Here is a 22,240-nt window from a genome sequence, read left to right as displayed (position 1 = left end):
TCATCGCTGTGCCAAGCTGCCGGTCAATGCACCAGGGGCTCTCTGTCCTACCCCAGCTTTGTGTCTGTGTGTTACGCTCTCGTAGCCGGCCTGAGCTGCCTAACCCTGGGGGTGGTGGAGAGAGAAAGGAGCGGTGGGAAAGACAGCGATGGAGAAAGCCAGACTCAGCCACTTGCCTTGGGGGCTGGTTCCGGTCCCAACCTTTGCCCTCAGGATCTGCTCCTGGTTCCCATGGCCCAGACCCCATCCCAGCTGGGATGCTCTGAGCCTTGTCTGGCCTGCCAGTTTCCAGGGCTTTCACCTTGAGTGACCTTCATCCTCTTGAATCCCCCCCCCCACCCCGTTTAAGGTTTCTGTTTGACAGTGTTACAAAAGCCTTTTAAATACCACTTCCCCGAGAGACCCAGACCAGCGAATGAGGAGAGTCAGCACCTGGGGTCAGAGGAAAGACTTAAGCGGGGGAGGAGCGCTGAGCGAGGAGCCTGATTCTCCTCCCGCGGCTACACCTCTGACTTCAATGGAGCTGCTCCGGCCTGACCCCGGAGTGAGCTCAGAATCAGGCCTGCAGGCCGGGGGGCTGGTGTGAACTGATGTACCCGAGCTGAGGATCCGGCCGTAGGTTCTGAGGGCGCCCCAACGAAAGGCAGCGAGTAGCCCAGGAGGGGGATAAAGTGTCACTCCCCCAAAGAGGCAAACTAGACAGGCAGAGCGAGGAGCAAGATGAGGAGACAGAAAGAGGGAAGGATTTAAGGGGCACACGTTAAAAGGGAGTGGAGGCTAGTGGTTAGAGCAGAGGTGATGGGGTATCAAGACTCCTGGGTTCCATTGCAGCTATTCAGGGAGTGTCATCTAGGGGGGTCAAACGAGGGAGGTGGGACTCAGCAGACCGGGGTTCTGTTCCTCGCTCCTGCTGGAGGCACCCGGGCAAGTCAATTCCCCGCTCCGTGCCTCAGTTTCCCCACCTGCAACAGGGGGATAGTGATACCGACCGCCTTTGGAAAGTGCTTGGAGCTCTACAGATGAAAAGCGCGAGGTGTTCTTATCATCAGACCCATGTTGCAGACAGGGAAACAGGTGCAGAGTGGGGAAGGGACTGGTTGAAACTCTGTCAGTCTATCTGTCAAATCGCAGTTGTACCGAGCACGTCAGTACAGATTGCCTAGTGTCAGTTACGCCGAGGCCCCTTTTTGCTGCCAGAGCGGTGGAAAGGGGGCGGAGTGCAAATGAGAATCAGGTCCTCAGTACCTAATGCCTGAGAACTGGTAGCATCTGGTACTGCCAAAGCTAGGATTAGAACCCAGGTCCCTTGCTCCGCCCACTAGACACACTCGCTGACGAGCTGAGACTGGAAGCCGGGTGTCCTGGCTCTCAGCCCCCTGCTCTGGCCAGTAGCAGAAAACGACTCCGTTAAATGGAGGGGTGGGGAGGGGTGTATGTGTCCCCTGCCACTGCTCCTCCCCAGAGTGTCTCTTCTGAGGACAGAGGTGTCAAGCCAGCCCCTTTCCCCAGGGCTAGACTCAGCTGCAATCTGGCCCCTGCATTCACGGCTCCCTCCTGGGAAGGGAGCCGTCTGCCCGAGCCCTGCTCCCCCCTCCCAGGCTCCTGGCTGTTCCGATGTCCCCTAATCGGCTTGCTTTAATAGCATTAGACGCTTTTAAACAAACAGGCCCTTGACCCTCTTTCCCCCCCTCCCCCCACCCTGCTCTCCGCTGAGCAGGGGGAGGCTGAAACGCCCTGGGATGGCTGCGCGGGGCCAGCTAAAGCGATTGGAGGGGGATTTGGGAGAGATAAAGGGGCAGGAACCCAGCCAAGTCTCGCCCCAAAGAGACAGGCCGGTTTGTTTTGCGCTAACAAGCATGAAATGCTCTCCCAGTCGCACCCTGTCTCTTCCATCTCCCCTCATGGGCATCTTCTTCTTCCCCGGGGTTTCATCCTCCCCTCCTGCCCTGGGCTGGACAGGGCGAGCTGGGACAGAGCCCCTGGAAAACACTAAGCGTGGTCTGTCAGCACAGAGAGGTGAGGTGACTGGGTCAACAAGCCAGGCTGTGGCAGAGCCAGGAGCAAAACCCAGGAGTCCTGGCTCCCAGATGTTGCTCTAACCACTAGACCCCACTCCCCTCCCAGACCTGGGGCTAGAACGCGGGAGTCCTGGCCCCTCATTCCCCCTCTCCACTCTAACCACTAGGCAGTATGTGGAGTGCTAGGGACAGATATATGCTGCTTACCTAGTGCCAGTTTGGGGGGCTTTCCCCACACACGCCGAGCCACGTTCTGCTCTGTCACCCTGGTGTAATTCTAGCCAAGATGCTTCAGACACTTGAAGTCACAAGCCTGCAGGATCAGGGCCTGACTGTGGTCGGAATAACCCAGGGGAGCAGTTTCGCTGCATCCTGCCGGGGGTCGTGTGGGCAGGGGGTGGAGGGAATAACTCTCTATGATGCAACACTTAGCAACTCTCTGCCCCTCTAGAGCACTGGCCAGCCACCCCCCACAGGCGTTCCTGATTCTGATCTCCCTCTTCATAACTCCTGCCATGTGGGTCCCCCTCCCCCTGGTGTTTCCCTTCCTCTGTGGGCCCGGTTCTGAGTGAGGCTAAGGTCCCTGTACCCCACCCTTTTGCACTAGCAGAGCGGTGTCACGCGGAACCAGCAAAGTCACTCACGTGCTTAAGCTTTTTCAGAATCAGGACCTACAATTGAATTCTCCAACTTTTAAAAACACGCGACTTGTGAAAAGCAAAACACTGCTGCGTATTGATATGGAGGGCTTTGCTAAACGGAAAGGAAACTATAAAGTGAGGTCCCTTTTGAAAACAGACAAACCAACCCAGATTTCATTTCTATGCATCTGTTAAACAGGATTTGACTTTCAAATGACGTAAAATCCAAAAAACAAACAGCCCCGCCCCCAGCCCGAAATAATGAAAATAAGATAAAGAAAGAAAGAAAAACAAAAAAGAAAGACGAGAAAAAATAAAGGAGCAAATTATGGGGGGAAAGAAAGAAAGCTGGAAAAGAAACAATAAAATCATTATTCATAAACTTAAATGCCAATCAAATAACATAGAGGTGTCTTTAGTAGCGTCTTCCCCTTCCCATCTGTTATCCTCAGTGGCCTGTTTGCATTTCTGCTTTAACCCAAGCAGAGAGAATTGTCTTTATTGTATTTATTTGACTGTAACGTCCAGAAAATATAATAAAAGGAAAATGCAAACGCAGAGCTGGGGACGCTAGGTGAGTATCTGGCCCCAAATAAAGGCAGGTTCTGGAATAAGGGAAAAGATGGAATTGGTAAATTTTACCTTGAGCTGGTGGTAGACGGAAGTGGAGGACTTTGGCCAGGGAAATGTACTCTCCCCCCCCCATTATAATGATTTTCTGTTGTTGTTTTTAATGTGAGTGACTAGTAAATCACACTGGATGTTTCCATTTAACAGAGGGGGGTTTAGTAGCAATCGCCTTCTCCTCAATGACATTTTGGATCTGGATATAGAGAGAAGATGATTTTTATCAAATCGGGTTCTGCACCGGGGGCCTGATCAAAAGCCTGCTGAAATCCGTAGGAAATCGCCCATTGATTTCAGCGATGCCTGGAGCTGTCATCGGTTGCTTTTATATGGTTTCCGCGTTGCATGCAAAACCAGCTCCTTGTTTCGAATCTGCGAAATGCAGATTCTGTCACCTACCTAGGGGCCGTTCCGACACCAATATCTATGAATGTGAGCAACTTCTTTCCCCCAAGTCCTCCCATGATGGAAGAAATCCGTTGGTTTGGTTTGTTCATTTGTTTTTCTAATAAACTGCCTTCAGTGAAAACCGTGGTGGAACGACTGACCGAAGTGGAGTGTTTGCAGGATTGGGCCCTCAGTGGCATGCTGCAGGATCGGGCCTTTGTGTGTGTGTGTCGGGAACAGACACCTATTGACGTCAGTGGAAAGACTCGCACTGAGAGTAGAAAGGCCCTTTACTGAACAATTACTGGGCCCAAGTCTCTGCCAGTTTGCTCCCGAGCAGTCATTTGATCTGTGCGACCCAAGTGCAACACGTGTGGCTAATTGTTTCCCACCCTGGTTTTTTCTCCCTAGGATCCTGCCAATGCAAAATATTTTTCTTCTCTCCAGATTTTGATGCTCTTTGGTTTCCTGTTGCCTTTTCACCCTATTTTTCCTTTAAAGTTACCTTTCTCTCTCTTATTTGCTTTAACACTGTTTTATCCCCCCAAAATGGCCTATTGCCCATTTCAGTAACATTCCCAAATAATTTGCAGTGTTTTGGGGTTCTGTTTGTTTGGTTTTTGTTTTGTTTTTATTCTCAAATTAGCCAATTTAGACTTTTCTGGAAAATAAGGGGAAGTTCAGGAAGAAAAAAAACCCATCGTTTAAAAAAGAGAACTAATATTAAATGCATTTCATCCTATGGATTCTTTCTCCTAGTGGCAATGTTTTTTGTGGAAAGAGGTTATGAAACAGCTATTTGTAAAAAAAAACAAAACAAAAAACACCAAAACTAATCAAACTGGATTTGAATATTATTTTCATGGGCTCAGTGGGTCCTGGAAGGGCAATTGTTGTAGAGAATCCACACACAATTATGCATGTGAGTAGCTTTATTCATGCAAGTCCCATTTCTCAGGTGGATAAGTGGGTAAGGTCAGGCCTTTCTTCTGCTCCGTGTTGATTGGGGATAAAATGATAGGAGGTTTCTTCTTTTTATAGCGTTTCCTAGGGGGGGTTGAAAGATGTGAAAGTCACCAATCCGACGTTTCTCTTCGTGCAGAACCTGCCTTCTTTAAGTTGTAGGGCCAGAACCTCAGTGGGGGAACTCCAAGTTTCTCCGTTGACCTCAAGGACCGATTCACACCAGCTGAGGGGCTGGCCCTTTATCTCAACTGAACCATGAAGTTCTTAAATTCTCGTCTTGCAAAAATAAAAGAGCAGAGTCACTCGTGGCTGGTTACAAGCCCGAATCCTTCCTTCGCTTGCGTCTCCCTGCAGGTGAGTTTGGCCAGGAGGACACTCCATGTGCGTACAGCCACAACCTTGCTGCGTGTCCGTTTCTTTAGTCACTATTTAAAAAACAGGATGCGGAGGACAAACTGCAGTTTTTCTATGGGCCGATGGAAAACCCAGCAGGAAAATCCCAAATCCTTCCAACCTCAGGAGTAGAAGCTCTCGCTCCCCCTCTTCCCTGGGAGTGGGGTAAGAAGATTTAAAATTAACCCTTCCCCCTCCTTTATATATAAAGATGAATCTTCCTAAAACTCTCAGTCTCTCTCTCTCGTTCATTTCTAACTGAGCGCAATAGTTTCTAGCTGAAAAAAATCCCCCGAGATCCACATCTCAGCAGCAAGGTAGGTAAAGCCTAGATCTGAGAGCTCCCAAGATTTTTAGTTTTCAAGGCTGTGATTTTCAAAGGAGCACTTTCAACTCTGAGTCAATTTCTTTTTCTTTCTTTCTGAGCCAGCAGTTTACCTAGGGAATTTCGGGTGAATGGGGTGTTTTTGCTTGTCACCCTGTGATGTTTGAAATCCTGAAATGTGTTCAGATGCTCAAAAAAATGGTTATAAATCATAACCAACAAAGGAGTTTTTTCAATAAAAAAATATTGCATTTTCCTTAAGTAACAACCATAATGGAAGGGGGAGGGGGGAGTTTCTCTTTAAATCACAACTGAGTGACTGAGAAATTTGCCCAAATTGGAGACCCAGATCTTGGGGAAAAGTGAAGGTCCTTTGGTTTAATTTTCCAGCCAGGCATTTGTTATATAATTCTCCCTTCTGCTTCAGAAATATCGGGCCCAAGTAACAAATCAATGCATCCCCACTCACAGTTTGCAGTGATGCCCTGGAGAAGATAGGAGTGAGAGGTCCAGACCCGCTGAAGAACCTGTAGACAATGAAGTGTAGAAGTCTCCTGGAGACAAGAGAGCAGGGGAAAGGTCTTCTAGAGATGTAGATAATAGACATGATTTTCCGGATGTTGGTCAAGGAGACGTGAGGCGCACAGGCAGAAAGGGACGACATCCTCTATAGGGCGTGGGTCTAGGCTGGGTCTTTCGGGTGCCGAAGGGGCTTTGGCTTGCTCCATATCCAACCTCTCTACACTCCTCACAGGGAAATCAGCAGAAGGAGCAATCCGGGGAGGAAATACACCCTCTCACGGCTACCCGGTGCAAGAAGCGGAGGTGGCGTCTGGCTGCGGTGAAGTTCTACAGCTCTTCGGCTGAGGTACAGAAGCGATGGGCAAAGCCTGCTATGTTCAGTCAAGTGTGTCCAAATGAGGGTCAGTGCAGGATTGTTCCTTCCAGCCCGCTCTCCAAAACTGTCTCTCTCTCTCTCGCTACCTCTCTCTCTCTCCCTTGCCACACATCCCCGTCGGCAATCTCTCTGCCCCCGTTTCCCTCAGCCTCGAGTCTCTCGCTCCCAGTGCCGACCAACTCTTCGGGTTTCTCCTTCTCACGTTTGTATATCGGTCCCTCTCCTGCGTTCCTTGCTCACTTTCATCCACTAGCTCCTGCCCTTTCTACTTCGACAAATATATTTCGCCGGTTCTTCACGTCACATCGCAGCCGGACGCCCAGCTCCGAGCTCTGAGTAAGAGCCGGCCTGATCTCCTTGATCACAACCCCAATGAACCGGTGAATCGGTTCGTATTTGGAAAGTACTTTGGAGAGGCAATGCGCTATGGGCCCTTATTCCTATTTGCACTCTGCCGGAGGACCACAGCGGCAGTGGAAAGGGGCCTCCCTGAGTATAAGAAAGAATCCGTTCCCATGGGGCCGATCCTGACTGAGCACCGCCCAGTTCCACAGAGAGCTCTGTGTATTGTTAGCGGTAGCAGTCATCTGGGCCTCATTCTCGTTTGCCCGCTGCTCTGGCAATGTAAAGGGGCCTTAAAGCGAGAGTAAATTACAGCTATAACGACGTTGAGTCCCCCTTGGCCCAGCCGGAACCGAATAAAGGAGCTTTAGTGTGAACAAAAATCAGGCCCGTTAAGTCTAAAGAAACACTGCACCTTTATACTGGAGGGCGTTCTTAATGATCGTTGTATCTTCACTGGCGGGATGATGTAGATCCGGGGTAGGCAATCTATGGCACGCATGCCATCTTCGGCACGCGAGCTGATTTTCAGTGGCACTCACACTGCCCGGGTCCTGGCCACTGATCCGGGGGGGCTCTGCATTTTAATTTAATTTTAAATGAAGCTTCTTAAACATTTTAAAAACCTTATTTACTTTACATACAACAATAGTTTAGTTCTATATTATAGACTTATAGAAAGAGATCTTCTAAAAACGTTAGAATGTATTACTGGCACGCGAAACGTTAAATCAGAGTGAATAAATGAAGACTCGGCACACCACGTCTGAAAGGTTGCTGACCCCTGATGTAGATGATCGGGTTATATATTGTACCCTACTCTCCTCCTTAGATTATTATCTTGATTTTGATAATGTTATTTATTAGATTGTTAAATACTTTTTATTCTTCAGACTGCAAAATCCTCAGGGCAAGGACTGTTTTTTGATTGTTGCTGGTGGAGGTTTGTCGGGCCCCAGTCTACGGTTATGGCCCCGCAGGACAAATAAATAATACAGCCGCTCGCCAGGTTACGCGAGACCCAATTTACGTAAATTCGCACTTACGGAAAAAGTTCCATAAGCCAGAAATAGGATTTTCGAGTTGGGGAAATTTTTGCGTAACGTGCGGGTATACGTTTCCGACTATTGCAAAATTCGAGTGACACAAGGCGTTCCGGAACGGAACAATTGCATAAGTCGGGGGGCGTCTGTAATAGAGCGTATCCATATGGCCCAGTACGGGGAGCTGTGGAGGGGTCGTTGCTAGACCTGGGCCTGGACTTGGTTGCTGTCTAGGCGCTATTTGCAGTGTACATGTTAAATACTAATAATTCAGAGCAGGGCCCGTGCCCCCACCAGGGGATTGTCTCCCCCCCCCCCCCCACACACACACACATACTCTCTCTCTCTCTCTTAGCAGAACAAGGATGTCCTGTCCTGGAGTGACTCTTCCCACATCCTCCATGGGGCAGGGCTTGCCTGCCGTAGCTCTGGGTTTAGGAGGGGCAGCTGGAGAGAACACCCCAGCCCAAGGCATGGTGGCAGGTTTCTTGACACTCCCAAGGGCCTTTGGCCAAGAGTTCCCAGCAACATCAACGCACGCACCCTGTGTTGATTTCCTTGATTTATGCAAATGTCGTGTGCCACCCGACAGGACGTGTTCTGCAAGAAACCAGAGGAGAGATCCCTGAGGGAGCCAGGCTGTGGCTGCGTATGGATGAGTCGGGAGACCCCTTTCCTCTTAGCCCTGATGTCAAATACACCTGTGAGTTAGGTAATAATCCCCCTTGCAAAGAGGGGGGGAAACTGAAGCATAAGACAGCGAAGTGACTGGCCTAAGGCCATGCAGCAAGCCCATGGCAGAGCTGGGAATGGAACCCAGGAGCCCTGACTCCCCGCGCCCCTGCTCTAACCACTGGCGGGCATTGCCTCAAATGGAATCAGACCGTATTGTGCTCCAGAGACCCACTAGTGACATGAATCGTTGACAGTAGCACTGCCCTGAGGTCTGAGCCCATGTTCCTTTTCACTGCCATGGTGGCTTTGATTTTGTGCGTCCCCAGGTCTGTGAGATGCACTGTGGCTGCGTGTCCGAGGGGGTCCCCAGCTCCTGCTGGATCTCAGGTGAGAATACAGACCATGCCGCGTGGAACTCCAAGGGGAGAGAGGAAAGCACGGCCTCCTTTCCTCCTGTGGAGCTGGGCCAAGCCCTGGCAATGCTGCACGGGGCGAAGCTAAGTTAGGGAGCGAGGGGCCCGGTCCTGAGAGGTGTTGAGCACCTGCGTCCCCCTGGAGGTACCACAATCTGGTACCTTTATGCAGCAGCTTTACTCCCAGAGCCCTTTACAGACTATACATACGGGGATCATTTCCCCAGTGCTGAAATGCAGCCACCTCTGGGGTGAAACGCGGCAGTGGTTTAACAGCCCCAAAGCAGTGCTGCACAGGGAGCACTCTCCCAGCACTGAAATGCAGCCACCTCTGGGGTGGAACTCAGCAGCTGTTTGACATCCTCACAGCAATGCTGCACTAGGGTTGGCAACTTTCTAATTGCACAAAACCCAAACACCCCTGCCCCGCCCCTTCTCTGAGGCCCCACCCCCTGCTCGCTCCATCCCCCCTCCCTCTGTCGCTCGCTCTCCCCCACCCTCACTCACTTTCACTGGGCTGGGGCAGGGTGTTGAGGTGAGGGAGGGGGGTGAGGGCTCCAGCTGGGGGTGCGGGCTCTGGGGTCAGGGGCGGCTCCAGGCACCAGCACTCCAAGCTCGTGCCTGGGGCGGCAAGCCACAGCGGGCAGCCTGCCGGTTGCCGTGAGGGCAGCAGTCAGGCGGCGTTCGGCGGTGCGCCCGCGGGAGGTCCGCCGGTCCCGCGGTTTCAGCTGTAATTCGGCAGCGGGCACGCCGAAGGCCCGGGACCGGCGGACCTCCCACAGGCGCGCCACCGAAAGCCACCTGCCTGCCGTGCTTGGGGCAGCAAAATACATAGAGCCGCTCCTATCTGGGGTGAGGCTGGAGATGAGGAGTTTGGGGTGCGGGAGAGGGCTCCAGGCTAGGGCAGGGGGCTGGGATGCGGCAGGGTATGCGCTCTGGGCTGGGGGTGCAGGCTCCAGATGGGGCCAGAAATGAGGAGTTCGGGGGGCAGGAGAGGGCTCCGGGCTGGTGCGGGGGGTGAGAGCTCTGACTGGGGGTGTGGGCTCTGGGATGGGGCCGGGGATGAGGGGTTTGAGGTGCAGGAGAGGGCTCCGGGCTGGGGCAGGGGGTTGGTATGTGCGGGGAGGGGTGAGGGCTCCAGCTAGGGGTGCGGGCTCTGGGGTGGGGCCAGGGATGAGGGGTTTGGGGTGCAGGAGGGGGCTCAGGGCTGGGGCAGGGGGTTAGGGTGTGTGTGGGGGGGCTGATGGCTCTGACTGAGGGTGTGAGCTCTGGTGTGGGGCTGGGGATGAGGGGTTTGGGGTGCAGGAGGGGGCTCCGGGCTGGTGTGTGGGGGGAGGGCTCTGACTGGGGGTGTGAGCTCTGGGATGGGGCCGGGGATGAGGGGTTTGAGGTGCAGGAGGGGGCTCCGGGCTGGTGTGGGGGGGAGGGCTCTGACTGGGGGTGTGAGCTCTGGTGTGGGGCTGGGGATGAGGGGTTTGGGGTGCAGGAGGGGGCTCCGTGCTGGTGCGGGGGGGGGGAGGGCTCCAGCTGGAGGTGCGGGCTCTGGGGTGGGGCCGGGGATGAGGGGGTTTGGGGTGCAGGAGGGTGAGGGCTCTGGGATGGGACTGGGGATTAGGGTTCGGGGTGCAGGAGGGGATTCAGGGCTGGGGCAGGGGGTTGGGGTGTTGGGGGGGTGGGCTCCGGCAGGGAGTTTGGGTTCAGGAGGGGACTCTGGGTTGGGGCAGGAGGTTGGGGTGTTGGGGGGGTGGGCTCCGGCAGGGAGTTTGGGTTCAGGAGGGGACTCTGGGTTGGGGCAGGAGGTTGGGATGCAGGAGTGATTTTGGGGTGCGGGGTCTGGCGGCACTTATCATGGCTCCCAGGAAGTGGCCACCAGGTCCCTGTGGCCCCTAGGCACATGGGTGGCCAAGGAGGCTCCATGCGCTGCCCTTGCACCCGCAGGTGCCACCCCCTCAGCTCCCATTGGTCGCGGTTCCCGGTCAATGGGAGCTGCGGAGCCGACCCTCAGGGCGGGGGCAATGCGCGGAGCCTCCCTGTCTGCCCATGTGCCTAGAGGCCGCAGGGACCTGTCGGTCGCTTCTGGGAGCCACAGAGCCAGAGCAGGCAGGAATCCTGTCTTAGCCCTGGGCCCCCAGCTGCGCCGCCGAGAGGACTTTTAACGGCCCAGTCGGCAGTGCCGACCAGAGCTGCCAGGGTCCCTTTTCGACCGGGTGCCTGGCAACCCTACACTGCACAGGGCTCACTCACCCAGCACTGAAATGCAGCCACCTCTGGGGTGGAACGTGGCAGCTGTTTAACAGCCACGCAGCACTGCTGTGTAACAGTTGAAGACAGGAAGTCCCCTGGGAGTTGTGGGGAGGCTGAGGGCAGCCAGCGCTGGGGTCTGACTAGGCTCTCACTTGCTCTGCAGGGCTGGCTTTCCCAGACTGGGCCTACAAGGCAGAATCCAGCCCCGGCTCCCGTCAGATCCAGCTCTGGCACTTCATCCTGGAGCTGCTGCAGAAGGAGGAGTTCCGCCATGTCATCGCCTGGCAGCAGGGCGAGTATGGGGAGTTTGTGATCAAGGACCCCGACGAGGTGGCGCGTCTGTGGGGCAGGAGGAAAAGCAAACCGCAAATGAACTACGACAAGCTGAGCCGGGCCCTCAGGTGCGCAGAAGGGGCCGCGTGGGGCGGGGAGCACGGGAACCCGTCTCGACCCAGGGCAGAGACGAGGGAGCTTATCGATCAAAGGAGAGACCGGGTATTTGGTGGAGAGGCAGAGAGCAGCCCAGTTCGGCACCGCTTTCATCCATGCCAGGATCACACCAGGTAGCGCAGTCCCCGAGCTACAGGGAACCACAGGATCTGTCTGAGTCCAGCAGCCTCATTATAGTCCTCGCTGCCCAGTCCTGCCCCTTCCCACGGTCCACCGCCAGGCATCAGGGCAAACTGACGCCCGCTAGCCATGGACCTGATCCAGGCCGGGATCTGAGTTCCCCTGCTTTTAGGGGAGTTCAGGCCCCAGGCCTAGCACATGGATAAGAGGTGAGCTGAGAAACCTGGACATAGATTTAAAGGAGAAGGGGAAACTTATTTCAGTCTAGCTGTACCTTGGATGGACCCAGAGGGACACCCAGATCCATCCCTGACCCTTTGGAGCAGGAAAAGAAGGGATGATGGAAGAGAGAGAGTAAGGGGACAGAGCACAAGAGAAGGAGCCTTTATCTTTTATTTTTCTAGGAGAAGATAGTCCCTCTTCTCTTCTCTTCTCTTCTCTTCTCTTCTCTTCTCTTCTCTTCTCTCTGTTGCCCACCGCCTAGCAGAGAGCAGCGCAGAGGGGAGGCAGACAGACGTGGCAAAGTCAGTTGGAAATTTCTGCGGTCACTCCTACCGGGCGGGATCGGGCATTAATGCCCAGTGCTTTCTGCTGCTCAGGGAAGAGGAGGAGATTTGAATGGTTTTTTTATACAAATGGAAAAGATTCCTGGATTGTCTCTCGGCTTCATGGTTCTTGTCTGTTCAGTGACACGTCCGTCCCCCGCTGCTCTAATGCGCCAGGCTCTTTCCTCTCCCCCCACCCCCAGGTATTATTACAACAAGCGTATCCTCCACAAGACCAAGGGCAAGAGGTTCACCTACAAGTTTAACTTCAGCAAACTCATCTTCGTCAATTACCCGCTGTGGGACGTGCGCTACCCTTCCCCACCCCTGCTAATGGGGGCCGCCAGCGTGTACCGGCCATCCATGGCCTCTGCCGGCATGCAGAGCGAGGTAACCACAGGGCCCGGGGCTGGGATGGGGTCACAGACTGCCCTGTGGGTGGGGGTGGGTCACAGTCTGCCCCGTGCACGGGGCTGGGATGGGGTCACAGACTGACCCATGGGTGGGGGCTGGGATGGGGTCACAGACTGACCCATGGGTGGGGGCGGGTGGGCATCAGTCCCAGGCTGCCCCAGGGACCCCAGGCTCATTGTTAGGACCCTGAATATGGGGGTCCCCATTGCAAAGCTCATTCCCCCTTCAGCTCCTGCAGAACATGATCTTCACCCGCCAAGCCTTGGCCGACCAGCTGGCCTTCCACAGAGGCCTCAGGGACCCGCTGGACATGGCGAGCACAGGGAACAAGAAAGGGACTGCCAGCGGGGCCCGTAAGTGCCATGTGTGTCTGTGAAAGGGGGGGGACGGGGAGGACAGCAGCACAGAGCAGGGTCAGAGAGGAGCTTTTCAGGAGACCTCATGGTGGTACCCACCCACACGCATGAGTGTGCCCGTGTACGTGTGTGCGTGCGTGCACTGGTGTTTGTGTGTGCGCGTGCACCAGTGTTTGTGTGTGAGTGTGCACTGGTGTTTGTGTGTGAGTGTGCCCGTGTACGTGTGTGCGCGCGTGCACCGGTGTTTGTGTGTGCGCGTGCACCAGTGTTTGTGTGTGAGTGTGCACTGGTGTTTGTGTGTGAGTGTGCCCGTGTACGTGTGTGCGCGCGTGCACCGGTGTTTGTGTGTGCGTGTGCACCGATGTTTGTGTGTGCGCGTGCACTGGTGTTTGTGTGTGAGTGTGCGCCGGTGTTCGTGTCCCAGATCAGTGGGTGGCTGCCGATAACACATCAAGGGAGAAATAAGGGCCCAGCTCGCGTCCGAGCCTGGCCATGGGTGAGGGGATCCAGCATCTCCCCAATCCGAGCAGCAGCGTCTGGCAACTCCTGGCACTGGCTGCACGATGGCGCCGGGCAATGGGGAATCCAGGCCCGGGGGCCACGCAGAGGCGAGTCTGCCCCAGGGGCTCTGACCAGCTGGATCCAAACACCCCTGAATTTGCGGGGATTTGAATCTGGATCGAAATGTCCCTCCCCCGTCCTCCGCACACTCCCACCACCTGCTGCAGGTTCCTAAAATTGGAGGGGGGGGAGGGTGTCCTGCCAGCAGGGGGGGCTCAGAAAGGGCAAAAGCCTCAAAAAGCCCCTCACCCACCGCTCAACCCCCTACCTGCCTGTCTCTGGGCAGCCGCAGCCGCCTTGCAGGTGTCACCTGCACAGAGAGCTGCCTGGTTTTCGAAGGGTTAATCCCCAGCAGCCTGGGCTGCACCCCTGCCTGGGTGCATGTGGGCCTGGGGCTGGGGACGAAGGTGGGACCTGCAGAGACACAGAACAGTCTGGATCTGCCCAGCCCAGGCCGCCTTCCTGTCCAGGGCCCCTGGCGGAGCACAGGACACAGGGCCGCTCTGAACCAGGGGTGTTCCCGCCCCAGAGCCCCTTTGCCCCAGCCTGGCTGCCAGGAAGGGGCAGTAGGGCTGTGACGAATAGGCAGGAGGCTAAGGTCAGGCTTGTTCTGTATTATAACAGCACCTAGCGGCCAGATCCGGGCCCCATTGTTCCAGGCACTGCAGACAGGGGGAAACAGTCCTTGCCCCGAAGAGCTTGCAGTCTGAATAAACAAGGGTGGGGGGGGGGGAAACTGAGGCACACACCAGTGGCGTGACTTGCCCAAGGTCGCCTGGCAGGGCAGTGGCAGAGCCTGGGAAGAATCCAGGTGTCCTGACTCCCAGCCCATTGTTCAGTGCACTGATTGTCGCCCTCCCGCCAGCACACACACAGAAGGCCCAGCCATTGAGGTCTTGTTTTCAAGGGGGTTGTGGGCCTAGGGGCTCGGGCACTGGGTGTGGGACTCAGGACTCTTGGGTTCCATCTCCATGACGTGGGGGCTGCCTGGGGATGCGCGGTGCGGGGCAGCTGGCTGGCGTCGGCTTTGGGCCAGTCTCACTTTGCTCCCTGTCTCTGTTCCTGTCCCCAGAGTTCAGCTCGCCCCCGTCTCCCTGCTGCTGTGGGGGAGTGCAGGAGAAGTTCCCCCACCTGGCCGCCTTCCCGTCGACGTTCCCGCACTCCGGCCTCGGCCCCCCCTCCAGCCGTCAGCTCTGCCCCCCTCCCCAGTACCCCCAGCCCAGCTCCCCCAACTGGTCACGCTTCCCCAGCCACGTCTTCCAGCGCGGCCGCTCGGTGCTGCCCCTAGAGGAGAGGGCCCAGCCCCACGGCTCGTGGGGACTCCCCAGATCAGAAGCCCTCCTGATGGGTCTCGGCTTCCCACCCATTAGGCTGCAGGGGAGAGCGTTCCCTGGGCTCCCATTGGGCGCCACGTGGGACCCCGGGAGCGCGATGGCCGGAGAGAGGCTGGGGTTCCCGCTGGACCTCTCCCCGCCCGAGGAGGAAGAGGAGGCCTCCTCTGCAGAGAGCTGCCCCAGTGTGAAACCAAAGCAGGAGCTTGAGGGCCGGCCTCAAGCCAAAGACACCAGCAGTCTGGATCCCAGTGGGGGAGGGGAGGGTCTGCATTACCCCCCCGAGTTACAAGGCCTCCACCCCCCCAGCATCCCCTGCTTGTCTGCCTTTAAACCTGGCTACTCCCTGGATCCCACTTAAGGCAGATGGGCAAGGGGCAGGGGGATGTCAGCTCTTCTCCTCCAGCCCTGATTCCACTGTCCCAGGGGACCCTGCCGTTCCAGCTAGCAGAGACCAGAAGATCCCTCAACCAGCCAGGTCTCCGCAACCCACCCTCCCCCTGCCTCCGGGCTGAGGAAGTTGATTTCCAATGGGGTGCTGGCTGGGCCACCAGAAAACCAGCCACCAGGGTCTGCCAGTGACTCATTCTCATTCACCCACCAATAACCCTGCCACCCACAACTCCCCAGGGAGGTAGGTGCCCCAAGTGTGCAGAGCCCTCTGTCTTCCTTGCATGGTCTCAGTGCACCATCCCGGGTAGTCTGAGACACACTTCATTCACACCCCAAATGTCCCCAGCCTCTGTTCTGCTCCACAACTAGACCTGGGTCCAAGTGGGTGATCAGACACACTCTGTCTCCGGGATGGCCCACCTGGTACCTGACCCCAGCTCTTCATTCGCTTTGAACCTCTCGGCGTGTAGCGGGGCGGCGATCGGAGCTGATGTGCAAACAGGTTTGGAAGCCTGGGGGGATAAACCCCAATGAACTCTACAACGTTTCCTTTTCGTTGCCATTTTTTTCTCCCAAAGGTTTAGGGCGGGGGGGGGGGGGGGAACAAAACAGATTGTTCAATGTTTGGCAATTGGACGATTTCAGCCAAACCATTTTAAATTTTCAACAAAACCCCACCCAGTTTAGCCCAAAACGTCGCCCGCCGTCGCCCGCAGAAATCTCTGCTTTGACAAAAAACCTTGAGAAGGAAAAATGTTGCCTGGCTCCGGTGCCGGTGCTGCTGCCGCTGGATCATCCGCAGGGATCACACATGGGACGTCTGGATCAAAAGCAGGCGCCGCCCCTGTGTCAGCTACAGAATAAGGCCTGGGAGCTTGGGCTGTATCTGTCTCATCAACTTCTTGCATCATCCAGTGACTGGAGGGGAAAAAGCCCTGCACAGGGTCCATATGACCCAATATTGCCCATTAAACACTCAGTTGCCCCCATAGAGTTATTCTACCCCTTTTTTCTTCTGCTACTCCCCAGCCACCGCCCCACCCATGCTGGGGACACGTTCTGGATGGCTCAGGCCCCAGTTCCCTTTGCCTAGTGACATTCTGGAGACCTGGCGGGGGCGGGGTGTCTTTCCTCTCGACTTTCCTCCCTCTTATTCAAACATTTGTGTGGAGTGTTTTCTAAGTGCCTAGTTGTTGGTCCCCTTTGCCCTGCTCTTAGGTTTCCTCTTAACTCCTCCTCTGCCAGATCTCAAGCCTGGTCTCGGGCTGCGCTCCATTAGCACCCTGCTGAAATCAGGGGAAGGTCAGGGGCCGTCCAGCGCTGAGGCAGGGGTGTTCTGCCTGGGGGGTCCCACGCCACTCAGTACAACAGGTGTGCTCTGGAGGCACCGAACGTGTAGCAGGGATCTTTTACCTGGATAGGCTGCTCCTTCCAGCATCAGAACAGGTGCGTTCTCTTCGGCTGCGCCTGGAGCCTAGAGGTTCACACCAGCCCAGCCTGATTCGTCCGTCTATACAAGTCCCAGTGCCACATCACCCTGCCGTCTTCCCCCCTCCACCCGTCCGGCAATACCCTCACCGCCCTGCAGCACAGTCTGTCAGTAAAATAAGTGTGCACGGCCTGGCTACTCTCACCTCGTCTGTATAAAAGATGAAACCAAACTTGGTGAATAAAGATTGTTTGTAGACAAGAATCTCTCGGTTGTTGCCCCAAATCCCCATTTGCAGGGGGCTAGGTTAGAATGAAATCAACCTTGTCATTGGTGGGGGGTGGAGGAGGAGGAGGAGGGGAAGGGTACTGTTTGTCCAAATTCTTGATAAAATGCTCGCCCCATTTTCCTGATGACCAGAGACACTTATTCCTATGTGCCAGTAGGTGACGCTTTTTATATCACATAGGTCCTAGCTAGACATTAACCTAGAAGCCACAGTCATCCAAAATCAGATGTGCTTTGAAAAGATCTACACTAGTTCCATCACGGCAATTGGACATGAAGCGGGAATTCATTCAGGGAAGCCCTATGGGCCGTGTTAGGCAGGAGGTCCGGTCAGATGGTCACAATGATGGTGATGCTTGTGCGCACGCGTGATGGCCGTGCCCAGAAATCCAAGTGCAGCGGGAACGAAGATGTAGCCGTGCGAAGGCTTTGCCGCGCTTGGCGACTGAGCTGGGGAAAAATGCACATAGAGCGCAGGCCTGGTCTAGGGGCCGCTTCTAAAAAAGCTGACCCATGGTTCCTATTATTCTGTCTCGTGCGGGAGCAACTAGACCAGCCTCAACCAAGATCAGGGTCCCTTGGTGCTGCACATAGACCTAGGAGAACCGCTCTCTGCTCCCAAAAGGTGGTCATAATTGTCCAGCTGGGCAAAGATGAAGGGACTTGCTCTAGGTCATGTAGGCTGTGTGAAGGGCCAGGGACCGAATGGAGCTGTCCGGCATCCTATACCAGTTCCCTCCCCACAACACCAGCTTCCCCAGGCCCCGGCGTGCTAAACAGCCAGTGGGAGCGAGCGTATGAAACGAGCATGTGCGGCTGGCATGGATCTCGGCACTAGGACATTTCCCATCGCCTCCATTGCTTCGTCTCTGATTGGCATTCTTTGCCATGCGAGAGGGGAGCCCAATCCACCTCTCCCGCCAAGTGTGCAAGATGGTGGTGAATGTGCAGCCCCAAGGAGGCCTGACTTGCAGGGGCCCCTGCCAAAGGTGTTTCTGTTACATTGCTGCCTCTCAAAGCAGCCTGCTAATGATTGACTCAACGGTCTGCATGGCGCTAGTGACCCCTAGTGACCAGCCTGAGCATCGCCAATTCACCTCCAGCTCACCTGGCATTATTACAGTGGGGTTAATAGACAAGGCTTCCCCTCTCCCCACCTAAAGCTTTGGAGACACCAGGCAGAACACTTGGGGCCTAGGCGACGTGGCTTTCCCACATGGAAAATGTGAGGTCTACCCCCAGATCTGTCAGGCAACCTTGGGTACATCACTGCCCTTCTCTGTGCCTCAGTTTCCCCTTCTACCCTTTCTTTAATAATCCCTAGCTCTTATCTAGCACGTTTCAGCAGTAGATCTCAATCACTTTACAAAGGAGGGGGCAGCCCCATTGTACAGCTGGGGAAACTGAGGCACGGGGAGGGGAAATGACTTGCTTGAGGTCACCCAGCAGGCCAATGGCTGGGCCAGGAATAGAATCTAGGTCTCTTGAGTGATTTTCAGCCCAGTGCTCTGTCCCCCGGGCAACACTGTCCTATTTGGTCCATTTAGCCTCTTTGGGGCAGGGAGTGTCTCTTGCCATGTGCACGTGCAGCGCCCTGCGCAACGAGGCCCAAATCTAAGTGCAGGCAGGGCCAGGAATAGAATGCTCTAACCACTGGACCACGCTGCATCTCCCTTTGGGTGAAAAAAGACATTTTCCTTTCACTTTCAGACTGTAACAGCCCATGGACAGTGACCATGGACAGATGGACAGCCGGGCGGCAGTCTCTGAAAGGAAAACAGTGACGGTAATTCCAGAGTAAAGGCCCACCCGCCATTTACCTGTCCCCGTGCGGCCTCCAATGCAATAGAACCCCACTCTGGCCGGGGACCTGCCAGAACACCAATCACACGAGGGCAGGGCACTTCACAGACACCACGTTGGGTTGGCACCAACTGAACACCAGCGTGGGTTTGAGACGGAGTGATGCGGGGCACTGGTCTTTGGGGGCCTCCTGCTGGCAGCTGCAGCGTCCTGACACAGCAGAGCCTGGGTTTATTGGAAGCCTCTTGACTCTGCTAAAGACGGAAGTGATAACAACATGCCCCTGTTACCTCCTGGGTGTGTGCAGCGCCCAGCCCCGTGGCTGATTGAGGCCTGTGAGTGTTACTATATTCGCAGTGGTATTCCAGAGCCCAGACATGATCCGTTGGAAGCTCTATGGGGCGGGGACCACCTTTCGTCGGTGTTGGTTCTGCGCCTAGCGCCATGAGGCTCTGGTCCAGGACTGGGGTGCCCAGGCACTACCACAATACAAATAATAACGTTCACAGAGTTGTAGATTTCAAGCCAGGAGGGGTCCGTTCTGCTCAGCTCTCTGACCTCCCGCAGCGCACAGGCCGGAGGATTTCACCCAGTGATCCCTGCATCAAGCCCAGAGCTCCAGCCTGAGAGAGAACGTGTCAATAGCAGAGGCTGCGGCCGACGTACATATCTGATTAGACCAAACAGCGCCCGTTCATGTTTCAGAAGAACGCGCGAATCCTCGGACCGGGTCAATGTGGTCCTGTCTCCGGCAGGGGCCAGCTTCAGAGGAAGGTGCAAGGACACTAATGGTACACTCTGACCATAGAGCTTTGTGGCTGACTTGCCCAGCTGCGGCTTATAGCCTTGGTCGCTGGGCGTGCTAGCACTTTAAGGGGAAGGTGGGTTCAACCTCACCTATCCCCAGTTAGGGCTGTGGTTGGATCAGGTGACATGTTTCCTGTAAGAGGTAGCCTGCTTGGTCAGCTAGAGGAGCTGAGACAGCTGCAGCAGGAATACAGGAAAGAAGACCAGGCAACAGGTGCTCGTGCCCACCTGAGAGAAGGGTCTGGAGCTATGTGCAGTGAGGGGCAGCAGGAAAACCCTCTTCCAGAGGGAATCAGGAGGTGCTGTGGGAGGGTATTTCTAGAAGGAAGCAGCCTGTCTAGGACAGTGCAGGCAGGGGGGAGCGTGACAAGGAACTGGCACTTGTTCGAGGATCTCGACTGGGCCTTTCGGGGAGGACAGGAGGCAGCTTCCCCACCTGCAACTTCTTTTGGCCGATGACGAAAAGGTCAACAGGCTGCTGAGTTGGGGAGGCGGAGAGAGAGGAGCTGAGGCCTGGTGAACGTGAGACCTCCCTGAGGGCACCCCCTGACTGAGGTTCCCCTGTTCACACGTGACTCCAGGAGCTGGGGATTTAAGGAAAGCACCAAAAGGTCACGAGCCTTGTAAGGATCCACAAATCTCTGACTGAAGCTTGCAGACAAAGGATGGTCAGGTGCATAAGGCGCTGGCCTGCAAATCAGGAGATCTAGATTCAATTCCTGCCTCCTTGGGTGACCCACTTAATCCCTCTGCGTCCCAGCCCCTCCTCTGACGCAACCTTCCTTTATCTTCTCCTCTGTTTGCACTGCCGGCTCTTGGGGGCAGGGATTGTCTTGCTCTGGGTATGTACAGCCCCGAGCACCATGGGGCCTTAGGTGCTACAGTGATGCAGCTGGCACTGATCTAACCCTGAGGCTTGGTCTCTGCCTGTTGCCTGCTGAGCAGAAATGGCTTCACGATTTAAATCTTAATATAAAGCCAGTGGAAAACGTAAAGGCCTCCATAGTCCTTGCTTTAGCTCTGTCTTCGTTTGTACCTGGGCAAGAAAATGGGAGGGAGGGAGGTTGCAGAGAAGGCACCGGGGAAGAATCTCTGGCCTTCCAAGCACCTGCAGGCCTGTGCCACCCCATAGGCAGACTCCCCCTTGCTTGGGGGGCTGCCCCCTGCTGGCTGGATTGGGTGCATGCTCTAGCACAGTGGCTCTCAAACTATTTTACTGGGGACCCCTTTCACACAGCCAACCTCTGAGTGCGGCCCCCTTTATAAATTAAAAACACTTTTTAATATATTTAACACCATTATAAATGCTGGAGGCAAAGTGGGGTTTGGGGTGGAGGCTGACAGCTTGTGATCCCCCCCATGTAATAACCTTGCGACCCCCTAAGGGGTTCCGACTCCCCGTTTGAGAACCCCTGCTCTCGCAACAACTCTGGACCGCCATGGATGGAGGTTGGTTGGGGCCATGCACATCTAGAGTGCAGAAGAACTGAGTTGCTCAGAAGACCCTGACGATCTGCCCCACGTCCTCTGGAGATCCCTCTCCCCCCTCGTGCTTCTCCCTCCCCTGGGCCTGACAGCACCCTGGTTGCTTCTCGCAGAGTTGCTCAGAAAATGGATTTTCCAGCCTGTGAAAAATTTAGATTTTTGTTTTTTTTAAAACTTCCATCCCCAAGTCAAAATGCTGAAATTTTTCACAAAAATGAAATTCCTCCCCCCCCCCAAAAAAAGTTTTGAAACGAGGAGAATTTTTTTCAATTCTATTTGAAATACTTCCTTCAGATTTGTACCCTTTTAATTGTTTTCATTTCAAAATTTACTTTGATTTATATGGGAAAAGCAAAAGTGGTTCCAGTGTTTTTTAACGTTTGCAGAATGTCCTTTGTCCATTTCTTTTAATGACTTCATCGGTTGATCTGAGTTTGGGACATTTTGGTTGTGTTGAAATGGCATTTTCTGACAGAAAACGGTTTAGACATTTTCCCAACCGGCTCTAACCTCTAGCTCTTTGTGTCCTGGGATCTCAAAGCAACTTAACTGGTGTTATGGGTTAATACTTCCCAATCTTCCCACCCCCAGGAGGGCTGGGGAGTAGTGGGGGGTGTCCTGGCAAGGAAGGTGGGTGTGAAGGGGTTAAACACCTCCCAGATGTAGCAATTAACGCTTTGCACCTTCCAGCAGAGGATCTGGAAGCCCGTTACAGTGATTAATAAGCCCAGGAGTTAAGGGGAAGTGGACCAGGAATGGCGCCTCTTAGTGGACTAGCTAGGAAGTACAGGGAGCTAAGGGGGTGCTGCTTACCGAGGCCAGGGAGAAAAGGGGGAGCTAGAATTAACATTACAAAGGCTGGTGAATATGGTCCTCCCGTCTCGTGGATGGGGGGGGGGGGGGGGAAACTGAGGCACGGATCCTGCAAGGTTGGCATTTTTGAAAGCAGCCCCAGATTTTGGCTGCCTCCAACGTCTGGGAACCCAGCTGGAGACTGGGCTCTCCTCTGCCCCACGATTTGGGCGGGGCGCTTACGTCCGTGTAAACGGGGGTGAAAACTGCTAGTTGTGCTTCACGCTTTCTTTGCACTGGTGTAAACGGGGCCGCTAGATCCAGGGTAAGGAAGAGTCCGGCCCGCTCAGGGCTTAATTCTCATAGGCAAAATCCCAGGTGTTCTTCCCCTGAGCCCCGCAAGGGGCAAACCAGGGGCTCGTGTGTCCCCAGTGTGCCGTGCCCCCCACATGCGGTGTGTCTACACGAGGGGAGCGACACCGGCGCTAATAATG

General features: G+C 55.1%; 1 protein-coding gene across 1 annotated transcript; it reads left to right on the top strand.

The window, feature by feature from the left end:
- The first annotated feature begins 8,567 nt into the window (after positions 1-8,567).
- Positions 8,568-15,110, top strand: ETV3L (ETS variant transcription factor 3 like). The gene is made up of 5 exons (XM_042843238.2): positions 8,568-8,702; positions 11,136-11,373; positions 12,291-12,477; positions 12,731-12,854; positions 14,491-15,110. The coding sequence occupies exons 1-5, from the start codon at positions 8,651-8,653 to the stop codon at positions 15,108-15,110; spliced, it is 1,221 nt and encodes a 406-aa protein (XP_042699172.2). The 5' UTR covers positions 8,568-8,650.
- The last annotated feature ends 7,130 nt before the right edge of the window (positions 15,111-22,240 follow it).

The sequence above is a fragment of the Chrysemys picta genome, chromosome 20 (genome assembly GCF_011386835.1).
Source record: "Chrysemys picta bellii isolate R12L10 chromosome 20, ASM1138683v2, whole genome shotgun sequence".
Lineage (NCBI taxonomy): Eukaryota > Metazoa > Chordata > Testudines > Emydidae > Chrysemys > Chrysemys picta.
This window is presented reverse-complemented; position numbering and strand designations above follow the sequence as displayed.

Bases quoted from the DNA above. Each gene is read 5' to 3' on its own strand.
- ETV3L (XM_042843238.2), top strand. From the start codon at position 8,651: ATGCACTGTGGCTGCGTGTCCGAGGGGGTCCCCAGCTCCTGCTGGATC. The intron at 8,703-11,135 runs GTGAGAATACAG...CTTGCTCTGCAG, and splicing joins CAGCTCCTGCTGGATCTCAG to GGCTGGCTTTCCCAGACTGG. The intron at 12,855-14,490 runs GTAAGTGCCATG...TCCTGTCCCCAG, and splicing joins AGGGACTGCCAGCGGGGCCC to AGTTCAGCTCGCCCCCGTCT.